The following is a 17,001-nucleotide window of genomic DNA, read 5'->3' as shown; positions in this document are numbered from 1 at the left end:
CTATGTATATATGTCTATGTTTATATGTCTATGTATATATGTCTATGTATATATGTCTATGTATATATGTCTATGTATATATGTCTATGTTTATATGTCTATGTATATATGTCTATGATGGTAACAATAAGCACCGGGTAAAGTCTCGTTATAAATTTCGCGAGATTATCTGGAGGGAACAAAGAATAAACGATTAAATGTCCGTCAGGGCCTCCGTAGGTGTCATCTGTGTTAAATGTTTTTATTTAATATAATTATATTAAATAAAAACATTTCATATATTTAATGGATTGAACGTAAACCGGAAGTCAGTCCCTCCGGACCGGAAAGGGTCGGTGTCGTCTCTTCCGGACCTGCTCTCAAGTGTCATGGCGGCGCCCTGTCGGCTCGTGTCACGATCCCTGAAGATGAGCTGAGAGACAGACCGGTGAGAGACAGACCGGTGAGAGACAGACAGCTGAGAGACAGACAGCTGAGAGACAGACAGCTGAGAGACAGACAGCTGAGAGACAGACAGCTGGGTCCATCTGGACACGGAGCTAATGTTTAGCTTTTAGCATGAGTCACAGAGCTGTGACGTCACAGAGTCTCCTGTCAATCAAACACTTTAATAAGAGACAGCGACAGTTACCATGGTTACACTGAAACTGACAACAGTAAGCTGAAGATCAGCAGAGACACACAGACAGACACACAGACAGACACACACACACAGACAGACACACACAGACAGACACACACAGACAGACACACACAGACAGACACACACAGGTGGAGTTGTTGTTTAAACAGTTTTAATGATTTGTCAGTTTGCGGAAGTTGGTCTGCATCCACGATGTGATGTCAGTGAGGCAGGTGGAGACAGTGAGCGGTGGAGGTGATGGAGGTGGTAAAGGTGATGGAGTTGGTGGAGGTGGTGGAGTTGATGGAGGTGGTGGAGTTGATGGAGGTGATGGAGATGATGGATTCAGTGGATTTGAGGGGGATGATGGAGGTGATGGAGTTGATGGAGTTGGTGGAGTTGATAAAGGTGGTGGAGTTGGTGGAGTTGGTGGAGTTGGTAGAGGTGATGGAGTTGGTGGAGTTGATAAAGGTGGTGGAGGTGGTGGAGTTGGTGGAGTTGGTAGAGTTGGTGGAGATGATGGAGTTGGTGGAGTTGGTGGAGGTGATGGAGTTGGTGGAGATGATGGAGTTGGTGGAGGTGATGGAGTTGGTGGAGGTGGTGGAGTTGATGGAGTTGGTGGAGTTGATGGAGTTGGTGGAGATGATGGAGTTGGTGGAGTTGGTGGAGGTGATGGAGTTGGTGGAGGTGGTGGAGGTGATGGAGTTGGTGGAGGTGGTGGAGTTGATGGAGTTGGTGGAGTTGGTAGAGGTGATGGAGTTGGTGGAGTTGGTGGAGACTGTCGGTGTTCAGGTGGATCACAGTGGGTTAAACAGGAAACTCACCTGTCTGTCTCTCTGCAGGTATGAATGTGATGTCATCGGTGATGCGGGGGGCCCGGCGGCTCGTCCACGCCAACCCAGCTCTGCTCACCAACTTCCTGCCCGTGCCCGCTCCTGGAAGCTCCGCCCCCCTGCTCACCTGTCAACAGAACAGGAAGTTTGCCTCCAAACAGGTGAGTCTGGCTATTGAACAGGAAGCGTGATGTCATCGCCTGCTTTGATGTTAGATCAGGTATACACATCTTGTCTGCAGGTCAAAGGTCAGAAGAGCCAGAAGGTCAAAGCTAAAGTGGACAAACAGGAAGTGGAGATCAGACAGAGGATGACGGTGGCGTCACTCGCCGAGGCCATGAACAAAGACTTCGGTAAGAAACATCCCACACGTCGTGTTTCAGGACGTTGAATAAAGTTTGTCTCGTGTTTCAGGACGTTGAATAAAGTTTGTCTCGTGTTTCAGGACGTTGAATAAAGTTTGTCTCGTGTTTCAGGACGTTGAATAAAGTTTGTCTCGTGTTTCAGGACGTTGAATAAAGTTTGTCTCGTGTTTCAGGACGTTGAATAAAGTTTGTCTCGTGTTTCAGGACGTTGAATAAAGTTTGTCTCGTGTTTCAGGACGTTGAATAAAGTTTGTCTCGTGTTTCAGGACGTTGAATAAAGTTTGTCTCGTGTTTCAGGACGTTGAATAAAGTTTGTCTCGTGTTTCAGGACGTTGAATAAAGTTTGTCTCGTGTTTCAGGACGTTGAATAAAGTTTGTCTCGTGTTTCAGGACGTTGAATAAAGTTTGTCTCGTGTTTCAGGACGTTGAATAAAGTTTGTCTCGTGTTTCAGGACGTTGAATAAAGTTTGTCTCGTGTTTCAGGACGTTGAATAAAGTTTGTCTCGTGTTTCAGGACGTTGAATAAAGTTTGTCTCGTGTTTCAGGACGTTGAATAAAGTTTGTCTCGTGTTTCAGGACGTTGAATAAAGTTTGTCTCGTGTTTCAGGACGTTGAATAAAGTTTGTCTCGTGTTTCAGGACGTTGAATAAAGTTTGTCTCGTGTTTCAGGACGTTGAATAAAGTTTGTCTCGTGTTTCAGGACGTTGAATAAAGTTTGTCTCGTGTTTCAGGACGTTGAATAAAGTTTGTCTCGTGTTTCAAGACGTTGAATAAAGTTTGTCTCGTGTTTCAGGATGGTAAATAAAGTTTGTCTCGTGTTTCAGGACATTGAATAAAGTTTGTCTCGTGTTTCAGGATGTTGAATAAAGTTTGTCTCGTGTTTCAGGATGTTGAATAAAGTTTGTCTCGTGTTGCAGATCACGTGTTTGAGGCTCTGTTGAACACCTCGGTGGATCTGGACTCTCTGGAGCCGGACTCGGTTCTTGAGGAGCGGTGGATTAAGGAGGTGGTGACTCGATCTGGGATGAAGTTCCGATGGGCCAAACTGAGCGAGAGCCGAGAGAGACCCAACAGAGACGTCCACAGGAGGTACACACAGGAAGTTATTCTGATGTTCTCTGTGTAACGTCTGTGCAACGTTCAGGAAGCTAACAGCGCCACCTGTGGTCGTAACGTTAGCTTGTGTTGCTCGCTGTTTGTTTGACCTCTGACCCTGTCAGACCTCCAGCTGACCCGTCCTGCCTGAAGCCCCGCCCCCCGGTGGTCACCATCATGGGTCACGTGGATCACGGGAAGACGACGCTGCTCGACAGTCTGAGGAAGACTCAGGTCGTCACGACTGAGGCCGGAGGAATCACGCAACACATCGGAGCATTCCGAGGTAACACACACACACACACACACACACACACACATTCACACACACACACACACACACACACACACAGATACACACACACACACACAGAAACACACAGACACACAGATATATACACACACACACACACACACACAGACACACACACACAGATACACAGATACACACACACACACACACACACACACACAGATACACACACACACATCACGTTGTGGGTTTTTTCGTCCAGTCCAGCTGCCTACAGGTGAGACGATCACCTTCCTCGACACTCCGGGTCACGCTGCGTTCTCCTCCATGAGAGCCCGCGGAGCCAACGCCACCGACATCGTGGTCCTGGTGGTGGCAGCCGATGACGGTGTCATGAATCAGACGGTCGAGTCCATCGAGCACGCTAGGAGAGCCAAAGGTAAGACCTGTCAGTCACAGCTGAGGGCACACACCAGGGCTTCTCCTGTGCTATACCCTCTGGTTCTGATCTGGTTCTGATCTGGTTCTGATGGTCCAGTGCCGGTGATCGTGGCGGTGAATAAGTGTGACAAACCTCAGGCCGACCCCCAGAGAGTCAAACAGGAGCTGTTGGCCCACGACATCGTCTGCGAGGAGTTTGGAGGAGACGTTCAGGCGATCCACGTGTCGGCGCTGAAGGTGACCCGACCCGAGCAGACAGAACATGTCTTCACTCTGTCAAGAACCATAAGGTCAGCGGCATTTAACATGATGTCATCACTGTTGTCAGGGCGACAACTTGCTGGCTCTGGCCGAGGCCACGGTGGCGCTGGCGGAGGTTCTGGAGCTGAAGGCGGAGCCGAGCGGCCCAGTGGAGGGAGTCATTATTGAGAGTCGCACCGACAAAGGCAAAGGGTGAGTTCTGACCCGTCACGTGTTCTCTGACCTGTCACGTATTCTCTGACCCGTCACGTGTTCTCTGACCTGTCACGTATTCTCTGACCCGTCACGTGTTCTCTGACCCGTCACGTGTCCCTCTCAGCCTGGTAACCACAGCCATCATCCAGCAGGGGACGCTGAGGCGTGGCTCGGTTCTGGTGGCAGGGCAGAGCTGGGCTAAAGTCCGCTTCCTGTTTGATGAGAACGGGCGAGTGGTGACAGAGGCGGGGCCGAGTGCAGCGGTGGAGGTGGTTGGCTGGAAGGAGCTGCCATCTGCTGGGGAGGTCATCCTGGAGGTGGAGTCTGAGGTGAGCACACACCAACAACACCAACAACACCAACAGCACCAACAACACCAACAGCAACAACACCAACAACACCAACAGCACCAACACCAACAACACCAACAGCACCAACAACACCAACAACACCAACAGCAACAACACCAACAACACCAACAGCACCAACACCAACAACACCAACAGCACCAACAACAACAACACCAACACCAACAACACCAGCAACACCAACAACAACAACACCAACACCAACAACAACACCAACAGCACCAACACCAACAGCACCAACAACAACACCAACAACACCAACAGCACCAACATCACCGACAGCACCAACAACACCAACAACACCAACACCAACAGCACCAACAACAACACCAACAACAACACCAACAACACCAACACCAACAGCACCAACAACAACACCAACAACAACACCAACACTACCAACAACAGCACCAACACTACTAACAACACTACCAACAACAACAACACCAACACCAACAACAACACCAACACCATCAACACCAACACCAACACTACCAACACCATCACTGAGGTGAGACATCGTACCTGCAGTCCAGGTAAACACAGTTTCCGGTGATCTCTCTCCTGATTGGTTGTTTCTGGTTTCTTTAAGCAGCAGCGAGCGAGGGAGGTGGTGGAGTGGAGGAGTTATGAGGAGGAGCAGCAGAAGCTGCAGGAGGAGCAGAGCGCCATTGAGCGGAAGCAGAAAGAACATCAGGAGGAGTACAGGAAGGAGAGAGCGGGGCTAAACCACCTGAGCTGGCGTCAGAGGAAGTCCGCTCTCTATCGAGCGAATAAGAACAAGTTCGCCGTGAGGCCGAGCGAGAGGACGCAGAGAGACGAGCCCAGCCTGCCGCTCATCGTCAAAGGTATGCACACGTGGACGACTCTCGTCCAATCAGATCACTCGGTCTGAACGAGCTAGATAGCTGCCCTGGCTTGTCTTCTGACCAACCTTTGACCTCCAGGTGATGTGGACGGCTCGGTGGACGCCATCCTGAACATACTGGACAGTTACGACGCTCAGCAGCAGTGTCAGCTGGAGGTCGTCCACTTCGGCATCGGAGACGTTTCAGAGAACGACATCAACATGGCTGCCACGTTCGCAGGTAACCACACCCCTCAGTTCCTGTTCAACCAATCAGGATGTCTCTAATCAGAGAGGTCACCTAACAGGAAGTGTTCTTTCAGGATCCATTTATGGCTTCAATGTCGGAGCCAGCCGGCCGATCCAGCAGCTGGCAGCACGGCACGGCGTCCCGCTCCGACTTCACAACGTCATCTACAAACTGATTGACGAGCTGAAGGACGAGCTGAGCGCCAAACTGCCGCCACTCGTCTCCGAGAATGTCCTCGGTGATTCTTCACTTCTTATTGGCTGAGCTGAAGTCACATGACCTTTACCTACCTAACAGGAAGTTGATCATCTCTCTCTCTCTCTGGTCATCCAGGTGAAGCGACAGTCCTCGCCATGTTCGACGTCTCCGTGGGAAAGAAGAGGGTTCCTGTTGCCGGCTGCCGGGTCCAGAAAGGTTGGCTGGACCGCGGACTCCGGTTCAGACTGATCCGGGGACGGGACACCGTCTGGGAGGGTGAGTAAGACCTGGACCTGGATCTGGACCTGGACCCGTGTTAACCCGTGTTAACCCGTGCTGTCTCTGGCGGTCTCTGCAGGTTCCCTGGTGGCGCTGAAACATCACAAAGATGACGTGCAGGTGGTGAAGGCGGGGATGGAGTGCGGCCTGTCGACTGACGGCGACGTGGACTTCAGGCCAGGTGATGTCATCGTGTGCTTCGAGCACCTGGACACGCCGCAGGTCACTTCCTGGAACCCCGGCTTCTAATTAGGACATCACTTTGAGGGGGGCGGGGTCTGTAAACAGGAAGTTCAACAAACACTTGACGTGCAGACGACTTCCTGCCCCGTCACATGTCGTCACTTCCTGTGGTGTTTCTATAACGAATCAAAACAAACTCACCTGAGAGCTGAGCAGGAAGTAATGTATATATTTATGTTTGTTGCTGTCGAGGTGCGTTACCGTGGTGACAAAATGATTTGCATAAAGGAACCACTAAAAAATAAAAGTCTCTTCAAGTCAGCTGTTCATTTCTTTCATTCAGAGCTGTTTGACACCTGAATGCAGCACAGCAGACCTGTGATGCATTCAGGTGTCGTGATGCATTCAGGTGTCGTGATGCATTCAGGTGTCGTGATAGTAATGTCAGCCTGTTGGCCTGATGTGATCTACATGAGCACTGATTATTCCTACAGGCCTTGAACATCACACAGACAGTCGTCGTTTCATTTGAATCATTTTTAATAAAAAATCATTTTAAGAATAAAAACAAACATCAGCTGACATGCTGCTTCCTGATTGGACGATACACGTCTGACTGCCGTCGTCCACGGAGACGCCCTCTGACCTCTTCACTTCCTCTTGGTCTTTCCTGGTTTGGCGAGCAGCGCCGGGTCGATCTGATCCGGTGTCAGTCCCCTGACGGAGAACTTCAAACCTCGAGACATCAGTTCCTCCTTCAGGACGTCCAAACCCGGAGACTGAAGCTCGTCCACTGAGACTTTTTTCTCAAAGTTTGACTTCTCTGAAGTTTTACTCATGTTTGAAGACGTTAATTAATCTATTGTTTTTGAAAGTAATCTATTACTTCAGAAAGAATAGATTACTTTGAAAAGTAATAGATTACCTTCTAAGAACAGTTTACTTTTAAAAGTAATCTGTTAATTTTTATTAAGTAATCTTTAAATTTAGTTTTTAAGTATTTTTTAAAGTAAAAAAAATATATTTCTTAGATCATGAATGGAAAAAAAAAATTGTTACAAAGGATTTCAGAAAAAAGTCAAAATTTTGCCTAGAAAAAGAATTTTAAAATACCTAATAAAAGGTTACTTTAAAAATATAAATTACTTTAAAAAATACTTATTTAGATTACTTTTAAAAGTAATGGATTACAATTAAAAATGAGTTACTTTAAAATAGATGACTTTTAAAACTAATAGTACTTCAAAAAGTACTAGATTACTTTTGAAGGCAATAGATTACTAATAATAAAGTACTTTTGAAAGTAATAGATTACTCTAGAAAGTAATTGATTACTTTTGAAAGTAAGATTACTTTCAAAAGTAATTGATTACTTTTGAAAGTAAGATTACTTTCAAAAATAGATCACTCATTTAAAAAATATAAAAAATTACCTAACAAAAGGTTACTTTAAAAATATTAATTACTTTAAAAAAAATACTTATTTAGATTACTTTTGAAAGTAATGGATTACATTTAACAATAAGTTACTTTAAAATAGATTACTGTAGTTCCCATTTTTAAATTTTAAGAGATAATCCAGATGCTTTAGAAAAGAATGAGATGATGGTGAGAGTTTTGTCTACCATCGACTTGTCTTTTAGGAAGATGGACGTATCATCCGCAAACTGACTTATTTTAAACTCTTTGTTGAAAATTGTTATTCCTTGAATAATTGATTAATAATGTAAACAGTTGAGTTGCCAAAATAAAAAGTTTTGGGGAAACAGGGCAACCCTGCTGAATTCCACATAGCACTTTAAAACTCGGAGTCATTCCTGGGTTCAGGGAGATCACGCTGCTGATATCAGCATTTTAACAATGTTGAACAAATCCTGAGAACTGTCGTGTTTTTAATAAAAAGGAATGTTCAGCTCAGAGTCAAACGCCTTGAAGAAGTCTAGAAACAGAACCTAACTTTCAGTTGTGATAAACGCTGTAGTCAGTCTGGTATGGTTGTGTATGTTTCTACCTTTCATAAAGGCTGACTGACACTCATCAACTCATTTTGATGTTTTTCAAAAAACATGTGACAATCTTCCTCAGAAAAGTTGGATTCATACAGTTGAGTATAGAAATGTCTCATTTCTTCATTAATTTGGTCTTGGTTATCGGTGTTCACATCATTAATAAGCTAATTAATATCATTGCATTAATAGCTTATTCATTTTCTTTTTTGTTTGCCTTTGTTTGTTTTTTCGCCCTCCTCCTGACAAGCCGGGTCAGTGACCAGCGCCCTCTGGCTGCAGGACTGTGCTGGGATTCCTCAAACCCCCCGACCCCTGTCCCCTGGTTGCTGGTGATGTGTCTCATGTTGTAGAGTGTTTTGTACATGTGCTAAAACTGCTGAGGTGTTTTTGTCCTGCTCCCAGCCTGTACTCCTCACAGGAGTACAGGCTGGGGGTTGTTCTTTTATTCTCCTCCCCTCTCCCCATGTTGTTTCCCTTTTTTCTTCTTTCTTTGGCTACCAGACCCTGTCCTGTCCTCCCCACTTGTCATATTACATGTATTATTTGTATGGACAGACTGGTTTGCAATTTCGTTGTAGTGTACTTGTACTGCTACAATGACCAAATAAAGCCCCTATCATCATCATCATCATCATCATCCTCAAGCCAGCGAACGAATAAATTCACCCTTTGCTGTTTCTATAGAGTCTAATTGATTTTGTAGATTATTTAGTTTAATATGTTCTGTTAACGACGTATGTATTTTTTGACATAATCTATTCATGTCATTAATACTGTCTTTTTGTTTTTTTGCTTTAGAAATGCATTTACTCGTTTCAATAGCAATTTCTTATATTTTAAATTTAAACCACTCCCATTTACCCAAGGGTGACATTTCTAATTGATTCATTACATACAACCCGCACAGTGATCCGTGAGGGGTGAAACTTCACATTTCAGGGCCTCATTAATCAGACTGGTAGAGATTGTTGGATTAAAGATTAGATCAGATATATACTTTATTCATCCCACCACGGGGAAATGCACTTTAACCTTTCACCTTAAACCGTGTGTATTGATCTTTGGAAATAAATTCACTTATGATTTCCTCATATAAGTATCTTTGCCCTCCTGAAGGGAGACGATCCATCCATAGAAAGGGACCAAGTTAAAGTCTCCAACTATGACTTTGTCAGTAGTATAAGTCACTTTCCAACTCTCCAGCATCTTGATCAAGGCAGAATAAAGTTGTTTGTTCTGTGATCTTCTATTATATTATTGAACACAAATCAAAATATATCGACATCATTAAACTCAAATACCATCATTAACCAACGACCATTGACGTCGCTTGAGTGGCTGAACCGGATCATAACTCCAGCTGAATGTGAAGTCCCACGACTGGAGAAAATACTGTCACCCCATGTTTTATGTGTCGTGATGCATTCAGGTGTCGTGATGCATTCAGGTGTCGTGATGCATTCAGGTGTAGTGATAGTAATGTCAGCCTGTTGGCCTGATGTGATCTACATGAGCACTGATTATTCCTACAGGCCTTGAACATCACACAGACAGTCGTCGTTTCATTTGAATCATTTTTAATAAAAAATCATTTTAAGAATAAAAACAAACATCAGCTGACATGCTGCTTCCTGATTGGACGATACACGTCTGACTGCCGTCGTCCACGGAGACGCCCTCTGACCTCTTCACTTCCTCTTGGTCTTTCCTGGTTTGGCGAGCAGCGCCGGGTCGATCTGATCCGGTGTGAGTCCTCTGACGGAGAACAGGCGAGCGGCGCGCTCCGACAGCGTTCCCCCACACTTCAAACCTCGAGACATCAGTTCCTCCTTCAGGACGTCCAAACCCAGAGACTGAAGCTCGTCCACTGAGGACACCGAGGACAGATCGAGACACCGAGCCTGAAGAGGACGAGGACAAACAATGCTAACGTTAAACCTTCAGGAGCAGCTTCATCAGCTAACGGTACAAGCTAACGTTAACAGCATCTAACTGATCTAACTGGTTAACAGCATCCAGACTACTGACCGGCTCAGATCTGCTGGACTCCTCTGGAGGTCTCTGGTCCTCTGTGGACCTGATGGTCTTCTCTATGGACTCTGGAGGTCTCTGGTCCTCTGTGGACCTGATGGTCTTGTCTCTGGACTCTGGAGGTCTCTGATCTTCTGTGGACCTGATGGTCTTGTCTCTGGACTCTGGGGGTCTCTGGTCTTCTGTGGACCTGGCATGATTTGAATAAATGTGTGTTAATGTTTCAGGTCCAGAATCTAAATCTGGACTCTGGATCACCTGATCTGTACCTGCTGCTCTGACCAGGCTCCGCCTCCTGCATCGTCATGGTAACGGCAGCAGCTCCCCTGCTGGAGGACGACGTGGACGGAGACCCATTGTTGTCCTCGTCCTCTGAGCTCAGCAGCTCGTCCACGCCGGTCCTGTAACCATGACAACAGTTAGCTTTAGCTTAACCACTCACTAAAGGAGCTAACAGCTAATTAGCTGCTGCTAACTGAATCTGCCGCTAACAGAACCGGGCTCAGCAGCCGGACCGGGTTGGAGCATAGCCTCTGAGATCAGCAGGTGATCTACAGACTTCTGCTCAGCAGCTGATACAGAACCTGGACTCTGAGCCTCAACACCTCACTGTGTCTTCCTGCCCGGGAGACCACAGGCAGACCGGGTCGGCACCAAGGATCCGTGCTCAACAACAACGAGGAGTCAGACTAGGGGACGAGGTGAGCCGACTGTCCACGGTGCTGTCCGGTGCAGAGACAACAACATCTCTGAACATGGAGAAGATGAAGGAACCTCAGCGGTGAGTGAGGAGAGCTTCAGTTTCTACCATGGACCCACGAGAGCATCCAGACCAGCTGCTTCACTGGTGCTCCTCCGTCCAGAACATCTACAACACCTGTCCTCAGCATTGTGGGGGACTCCACCCATCCCACCCACTGCTTCTTCAGCCTCCTGCCCTCCAGGAGCCTCCGGGCCAGAACCAGAACCAGCAGACTGAGAGACAGTTTGATCCACCAGGCTATCAGGAAGCTCCCTGCTTCTCTGCCCCCACAGAGCCTGTGTTCACTGTTAGACTGGACACTGCCGGTTCAGGTTCTGTTCAGGTTCTGGTCCGGCCATGATGGCGCTGACACAGGTTTAGATCAGGACTCACCAGAAACACGCCGTTGCTGTAGCCGTCGTCGTCTTCTTCTTCTTCTGTGGCTGCTCGCTCTGCTCGGCACTCGGTCTCTTCGTTGCGGTGCCATCGTCGACCTTCACCTGAGCGCTGGACGACGCCTGCAGACCTGAAACACGCCGGACGTTACACACTGATCCTGGACCAATGGAGAGAACGCTGAGCGGTCACATGACATGTCACACCTTTGATGACGGAGTCCTCGAGGCGCTCCGACAGGTCGTGGCACTGCTGCTGGTACTCCGGGTCGGTGAACTGGTGTTTGGGCTGGGACAGTTTCCTCTGCAGACGCTCCAGACGCCGCTGCTCCTTCTCCGCCTCCCGCTCCGCCTGCTTCTTCAGCCACTCCGCCATCCTGACACACCACAGAGGAACGTTAACGCCGTGTGGGCCGACGCCAGGCCCCGCCCACAGGAAGTCAGACTCTTACTCTTTCTCGTGGTTGACGTCTCGGAGGCGGCGCCCGCTCAGGTCTCTGCACGCCTCGCGGTTGGTCGTCTTCTCGATCTGAGCGCCGAGAGCTCGCAGCATGGAGCCGAACCCTGAAACACACCACAGAAGAAGAAGACGGCGTGCGTCATGGCGGCTCACACTCAGGTGCAGGTCTCAGCACGCTTCCTGAACAAACCTCCTTTCCCGCCACGGAGGCGGGGCTCCAGGTGATAGACGACACCGGGCTGAAGGCGCTCCTCCAGGTGAGACAGGTGACCATCTCTGACCACATACAAATCCACCACAGAAGAAGACGACAGTCCCTGCAGAGACAGACAGACAGGTAATCTGTTACTGTGAAGTAATCTGTCACTGTGAAGTAATCTGTTACTGTCAAGTAATCTGTTACTGTCAAGTAATCTGTTACTGTCAAGTAATCTGATACTGTCAAGTAATCTGTTAGTGTCTTCAGGGTGATCATGTGACCACAGTGGTGTCAGGTTACTCTCACGTTATGACGTCACACGACACTGTACCTTTAAGAGACTAGCTAACGTTAGCTCATGAGCTAACGGCGCGAGACGGAAATACAACCCGTCATTTCCGGCTTCAGTGTGTTTTCCCGCCTCTGCTCGGCGTGCGCGCTCACCTGCTGCTGGCTGAACCGGGTCAGAACGTCTCGGACCACCGACCCGTCCGGAAACTCGGCGGGACAGAACCGGAGCCCGGGACAGCTGACGAACACCTCCATGTTAGCTTCTTCACGAGAAGGGGCGCATGCGCAGCTCTTCTTAACGTCCTTCAGAGAGGAGACGTCATCACGTCACGTCGCGTCGCCGAGCTCAAATGACGTCACGGATGGCCGCAGACTCAGCTGGAGCCGCCAGGTGGCGCCGTGAGCCGGAAGTGGCCGCGCTGCATTGTGGGACAACATGGCAGCCCTGTGTAAGATTGTGTCCATGCTCGGGTTCCGGGTCCGGGTCCGGGTCCGGGTCCCGGTCCCGGTCCCGGTCTCCCGGTCTTCCAGCTCGGCCTCCGGCGCGGACAGACCCGGATCCGGATCCGGCTTCGCCGCCGCCTTCGACCTGCAGGCGGAGATCCAGCGGGAGGCCGAGAGCGCCGCGGCCGGCAGCAGCGGCTCCGTCCCCGGGCAGCAGGACAGCTTCGCCTCGCTGCTGCGCCGGTCCCCGCTGGTCCAGATGGGCCCGGTCCGAGACCAGCTGGTGGTCGGGCGGGTCTTCCACGTGGTGCAGGACGACCTGTACATCGACTTCGGCGGGAAGTTCCACTGCGTGTGCCCGCGGCCGGCCGGCGGAGAGGCGCTGCAGCGGGGCAGCAGAGTCCGGCTGCGGCTGCAGGACCTGGAGCTCACCGCCCGGTTCCTGGGAGCCAGCACCGACACCACGCTGCTGGAGGCCCAGGCCGTGCTGCTGGGCCCGCTGGAGGGACGGGACAACCAGAACCAGAACCAGAACTGAACGGGGCGGACTGAGAGATCCTGCTGCAGGACAGGGACCCTGAACGTCTCATGTGTTCTGGGCTCATCTTCATGGTGCGTTCAGGGACCCGCTCTGACCTTTGAACTCTGTAAAAGTCAAAGACATTAAATGAATCTGTTCAGTCACGTGACTCACCTGTTGACAGGTGACGTCATTCAGCAGCTGTTTGTTGATATTTGAATGTTTCAGTTTGTCATTAAATCTTTACTGAACACTTTTACTTTGAAAGAGCTGTGTAACTTCCTGTGTCTGAGTCTCTATTGAACTTGTTTGTGTCCCTGAACGTCACGTTTAATGATTTAATCAAACCGCAGGTCAAAGGTCAACGTGAAGGGAGGACAGGAGGAGTCCTGAAGAGTTCACGTGTCCGTCATGATGAGACGTTTGATCCTCTGAAGGAGCTTCACTGCTTCCTGTGTCTCCTCCTTTAGGACAGGAGACAGCTGCAGAGAAAGCGTGTGGACATGAACATACGTGTTGACGTGATGTCACACTCTGATCATTGTGTGTGTTGTGTTGTTGTCTGTGTTCTCTGCGTTCACACACAGAGTCCAAACTGTTTGGAACTGTGCCATCCAGCGTCCTGCAGATCCTCATGAAGTTCCCGTTGCTGATTCCTCAGAGATCTTTGCCATAACTTGCTAATATGTTTGTGTGTGAGTGGACAGGAGGGTGAGCGAGCATAGCAGCTAACAAACACTTCATCTGCTTCTGTGACAGCTGGACAATATTCATTATTACTGACACTCTGCTGAAGGTGGTGCAGGTGAGTGAGGTGGTGCAGGTGAGTCAGGTGGTGCAGGAGGTGTAGGTGAGTCAGGTGGTGTAGGAGGTGTAGGTGAGTCAGGTGGTGCAGGTGAGTCAGGCGGTGCAGGTGGTACAGGTGAGTCAGGTGGTACAGGTGAGTCAGGTGGTACAGGTGAGTCAGGTGGTGCAGGTGAGTCAGGTGATGTAGGTGGTGCAGGTGCAGACAAACTAGACTCAGCGTTGGTTTGGTTTCCTTTAATGAGTGAAAACAGGAAGCTGAGCTTCGTCAGTGCCTCCACCAGGGGAAGTAAACCCAGAGCTCCACCTCACAGGCTGGAGCTCCGTCAGCCTTCAGAGGTGTGATGGAGGCAGCAGAGCGCAGCTCGTCATATAAATACACATCAATAAATATTATAGCGCCCCCTATGTCAGCGAGAGCATAAATACAACAGCAAGACAGATCTCAGTGCAGCCAGCCTCAGTACTGAAATCATGATGTACTGTAGTATGATGTAGTACTGATGTACTGTAGTATGATGTAGTACTGATGCACTGTAGTACTGATGTAGTATGATGTACTGTAGTATGATGTACTGTAGTACTGATGCACTGTAGTATGATGTAGTACTGATGTTCTGTAGTATGATGTAGTACTGATGTACTGTAGTACTGATGTACTGTAGTACTGATGTAGTACTGATGCACTGTAGTATGATGTAGTACTGATGTACTGTAGTATGATATAGTACTGATGTAGTACTGATGCACTGTAGTATGATGTAGTACTGACGTACTGTAGTATGATGTAGTACTGATGCACTGTAGTATGATGTAGTACTTATGTACTGTAGTACTGATGTACTGTAGTATGATGTAGTACTGATGTACTGTAGTATGATGTAGTACTGATGTGCTGTAGTACTGATGTACTGTAGTATTATGTAGTACTGATGCACTGTAGTATGATGTAGTACTGATGTACTGTAGTATGATGTAGTACTGATGTACTGTAGTACTGATGTACTGTAGTATGATGTAGTACTGATGCACTGTAGTATGATGTAGTACTGATGCACTGTGGTTGGATCGTCGGATTTGAATGAACTTGTTAAATATTCTCGCTCATGCTGTTCTGCTGCTCAGCAGTTGGTGGCGCTCCTGTGTGAAACAACAAAGACTGAAGAAGAAGAAGAGTGTCGATTCGTTAACAAAGACGGAGCGAGATTCAATTAACGCTAGCTAACGCACTTCCTGCTGCTCCTTTCACATTAAGAGCTCTGCATAGTGAATCAGTGCTTATTATAATTAGGACAGGATGTGACATCACCGCTCTTTCTGTGATGTCACACCACAGACGAACTTAAAATATGAAACTTCGGTCAGGTGTAGTTTGGTTTCCTGTTGAGGCACTCTGACCGTCTTCGTCTTCGTCGTCGTCTTCAGCCACACATGGTCACATAGAGCCACTGAGGAAGAGGAGGAGGAATGTTACTCATCAGTCTTTGAACAGTGATCAAAGTAACTGAGTACTTTCACTCAATATTGAGTAAAAGTACTCAGTTACTTAGATAGTAATGGCTTTAGATGAAAACATCAAAGTGTTCTGTTGATGAGTTCAGTCTGGACATTAACTCCTGGGTGTCCTGAACTTTGTGCCCTGAGTTTTGACTGACAGACTTCATGTCTTTCCCTCTGATTGGTTAATTGCAACCTGAGAGGAAGCCTGCAGACAATACTCAGGGTACAGAACAGAAAGTTCATAAAGTATCCGGATACCTCAATGATGTTGATCTCTATACTTCCTGTCCTGTCACAGTCCAGTTCCTGGAAGGCCTCTGAGGAAGACAACGCAGCGTCAGGTCACTTCGTACGCACTAAGTGTTTGAGACCTCTGAGTCAAACAGGAAGTGTCACAATGTGAACAGTGAGCAGTGGTACGTACTGAACATGGCCTCCAGTTTGACCAGGCAGCAGGTGAAGTTGTCAAAGTCGATGATCTCATTGTCGGCGTAGCGAGCGACAAGCATCTGATACAACCTGTTGTTCAGTTTGAACCCTGAGGACAGCAGAGGTCATTCAAGAGTCATCAACCAACCAACCAACCAACTAACAAATAAACTAATCAATCAAGCAACTAATCAACCAACAAATCAGTCAACCAACCAACTAACAAATGAACTAATCAATCAACCAACCAACCACTAACAAATCAACCAATCAATCAACCAACCAACCGACCGATCAATCAATCAATCAACCACAGTGTGACATCATCATGATTTACCTCCATTTTCCAGAGCCAGCCTCATCTCATAGGAGCTCATACATCCAGATTTATCCAGATCAAACTCTCTGAAGATCCCCTGCAGAAGATAGTAATAATAATGTGATCACATAAACTTTATTAACTTTGTCTCCTCGATGGATCTCCTTAGTGTTCCTGAACACATCACGGTTTTTACATTCTAACTTCTGGTTTTACTTCAGCACCTCATAAATATTCATGAACATTGTTAGTGAAATGCATCTTGAGAGTCGTAGTTAACTTCTATCAAGCCACACAGATTCATTTTGCTGCGTCATGTTCTGAATTTAAACTAGGCGTGGACATCATGTAATGGTTTGACACGTCCATGAAGGTGCTGCTGTAACAGTCTCCACCCTCCGCTCAGATGTCAGGTGTTGTTGCTGACCTGGTCCGGCTGCTCCCGGGTCGTGGTCTTAGATCAGGACTTAGAACTCACCAGCCACTTCCGGATCTTGTTCCAGAGAATCTGAAACTCCACAAGACCGAGCCGAGCGCTGCCGTCTTTCTGTATTCAAGTCAAGGTCGACACAATTTCAACAAGAGAAGAACAACAAAACAGACTCAAGAGTTTGGTCTCCCTGCTGTCCATCAGTCATATACAGGATATATGTACATATATATATATA

The 17,001-nt window shown here is 47.9% G+C and overlaps 4 protein-coding genes across 7 annotated transcripts; 2 read left to right on the top strand and 2 right to left on the bottom strand.

The window, feature by feature from the left end:
• The first annotated feature begins 323 nt into the window (after positions 1–323).
• On the top strand, positions 324–6,511 carry mtif2 (mitochondrial translational initiation factor 2). 2 transcript variants are annotated; one of them, XM_027276699.1, is made up of 14 exons: positions 324–427; positions 1,465–1,616; positions 1,697–1,808; positions 2,738–2,909; positions 3,041–3,201; positions 3,431–3,607; positions 3,707–3,846; positions 3,938–4,062; positions 4,190–4,394; positions 5,029–5,281; positions 5,381–5,521; positions 5,604–5,768; positions 5,864–6,004; positions 6,087–6,511. In XM_027276699.1, the coding sequence occupies exons 2-14, from the start codon at positions 1,467–1,469 to the stop codon at positions 6,254–6,256; spliced, it is 2,112 nt and encodes a 703-aa protein (XP_027132500.1). In that variant the 5' UTR covers positions 324–427; positions 1,465–1,466; the 3' UTR covers positions 6,257–6,511. The 2 variants fall into 2 exon arrangements, with proteins under 2 accessions (XP_027132500.1, XP_027132501.1); XM_027276700.1 differs by having other exon boundaries at positions 331–442.
• A 201-nt stretch (positions 6,512–6,712) lies between these two features.
• sde2 (SDE2 telomere maintenance homolog (S. pombe)) lies at positions 6,713–12,601 on the bottom strand. Of its 3 annotated transcripts, none has more exons than XM_027276710.1 (9): positions 12,471–12,601; positions 12,018–12,144; positions 11,820–11,931; positions 11,575–11,744; positions 11,366–11,498; positions 10,500–10,631; positions 10,228–10,420; positions 9,936–10,100; positions 6,713–6,888 (listed from the first exon to the last, which is right to left on the bottom strand). In XM_027276710.1, exons 1-9 carry the CDS (start codon positions 12,570–12,572, stop codon positions 6,841–6,843), a joined length of 1,182 nt encoding a protein of 393 aa, XP_027132511.1. In that variant the 5' UTR covers positions 12,573–12,601; the 3' UTR covers positions 6,713–6,840. The 3 variants fall into 3 exon arrangements, with proteins under 3 accessions (XP_027132511.1, XP_027132512.1, XP_027132510.1); XM_027276711.1 differs by having other exon boundaries at positions 6,713–6,962; positions 10,046–10,100; XM_027276709.1 differs by lacking the exon at positions 6,713–6,888 and having other exon boundaries at positions 9,760–10,100.
• Positions 12,602–12,719: 118 nt separating this feature from the next.
• Positions 12,720–13,548, top strand: mrps28 (mitochondrial ribosomal protein S28). Its single transcript, XM_010751273.3, has one exon. It carries the CDS (start codon positions 12,754–12,756, stop codon positions 13,297–13,299), a length of 546 nt encoding a protein of 181 aa, XP_010749575.2. The 5' UTR covers positions 12,720–12,753; the 3' UTR covers positions 13,300–13,548.
• Positions 13,549–15,091: 1,543 nt separating this feature from the next.
• Positions 15,092–16,949, bottom strand: LOC113745217 (calpain-1 catalytic subunit-like). Its single transcript, XM_027276715.1, has 5 exons — positions 16,812–16,949; positions 16,352–16,430; positions 16,010–16,123; positions 15,844–15,902; positions 15,092–15,533 (listed from the first exon to the last, which is right to left on the bottom strand). The coding sequence occupies exons 2-5, from the start codon at positions 16,389–16,391 to the stop codon at positions 15,507–15,509; spliced, it is 240 nt and encodes a 79-aa protein (XP_027132516.1). The 5' UTR covers positions 16,392–16,430; positions 16,812–16,949; the 3' UTR covers positions 15,092–15,506.
• Positions 16,950–17,001: the final 52 nt, after the last annotated feature.

The sequence above is a fragment of the Larimichthys crocea genome, unplaced genomic scaffold, assembly GCF_000972845.2.
Source record: "Larimichthys crocea isolate SSNF unplaced genomic scaffold, L_crocea_2.0 scaffold532, whole genome shotgun sequence".
Taxonomy (NCBI): domain Eukaryota; kingdom Metazoa; phylum Chordata; class Actinopteri; family Sciaenidae; genus Larimichthys; species Larimichthys crocea.
The sequence above is the reverse complement of the archived record's forward strand: the minus strand, read 5'-3'. Positions and strand labels throughout refer to the sequence as shown.

Coding starts and splice junctions, on each gene's coding strand:
- mtif2 (XM_027276699.1), top strand. CDS start 1,467: ATGAATGTGATGTCATCGGTGATGCGGGGGGCCCGGCGGCTCGTCCAC. Junction 1,809..2,737: donor GGCCATGAACAAAGACTTCG/GTAAGAAACATC, acceptor CTCGTGTTGCAG/ATCACGTGTTTGAGGCTCTG. Junction 5,769..5,863: donor CGTCTCCGAGAATGTCCTCG/GTGATTCTTCAC, acceptor CTGGTCATCCAG/GTGAAGCGACAGTCCTCGCC.
- sde2 (XM_027276710.1), bottom strand. CDS start 12,572: ATGGAGGTGTTCGTCAGCTGTCCCGGGCTCCGGTTCTGTCCCGCCGAG. Junction 11,499..11,574: donor CGAGGACTCCGTCATCAAAG/GTGTGACATGTC, acceptor GGCGTGTTTCAG/GTCTGCAGGCGTCGTCCAGC. Junction 10,101..10,227: donor AGTCCAGCAGATCTGAGCCG/GTCAGTAGTCTG, acceptor CGTCCTCTTCAG/GCTCGGTGTCTCGATCTGTC.
- mrps28 (XM_010751273.3), top strand. CDS start 12,754: ATGGCAGCCCTGTGTAAGATTGTGTCCATGCTCGGGTTCCGGGTCCGG.
- LOC113745217 (XM_027276715.1), bottom strand. CDS start 16,391: ATGAGCTCCTATGAGATGAGGCTGGCTCTGGAAAATGGAG. Junction 16,124..16,351: donor GCTGGCTCTGGAAAATGGAG/GTAAATCATGAT, acceptor TGCTGTCCTCAG/GGTTCAAACTGAACAACAGG. Junction 15,903..16,009: donor CAAACTGGAGGCCATGTTCA/GTACGTACCACT, acceptor TGTCTTCCTCAG/AGGCCTTCCAGGAACTGGAC.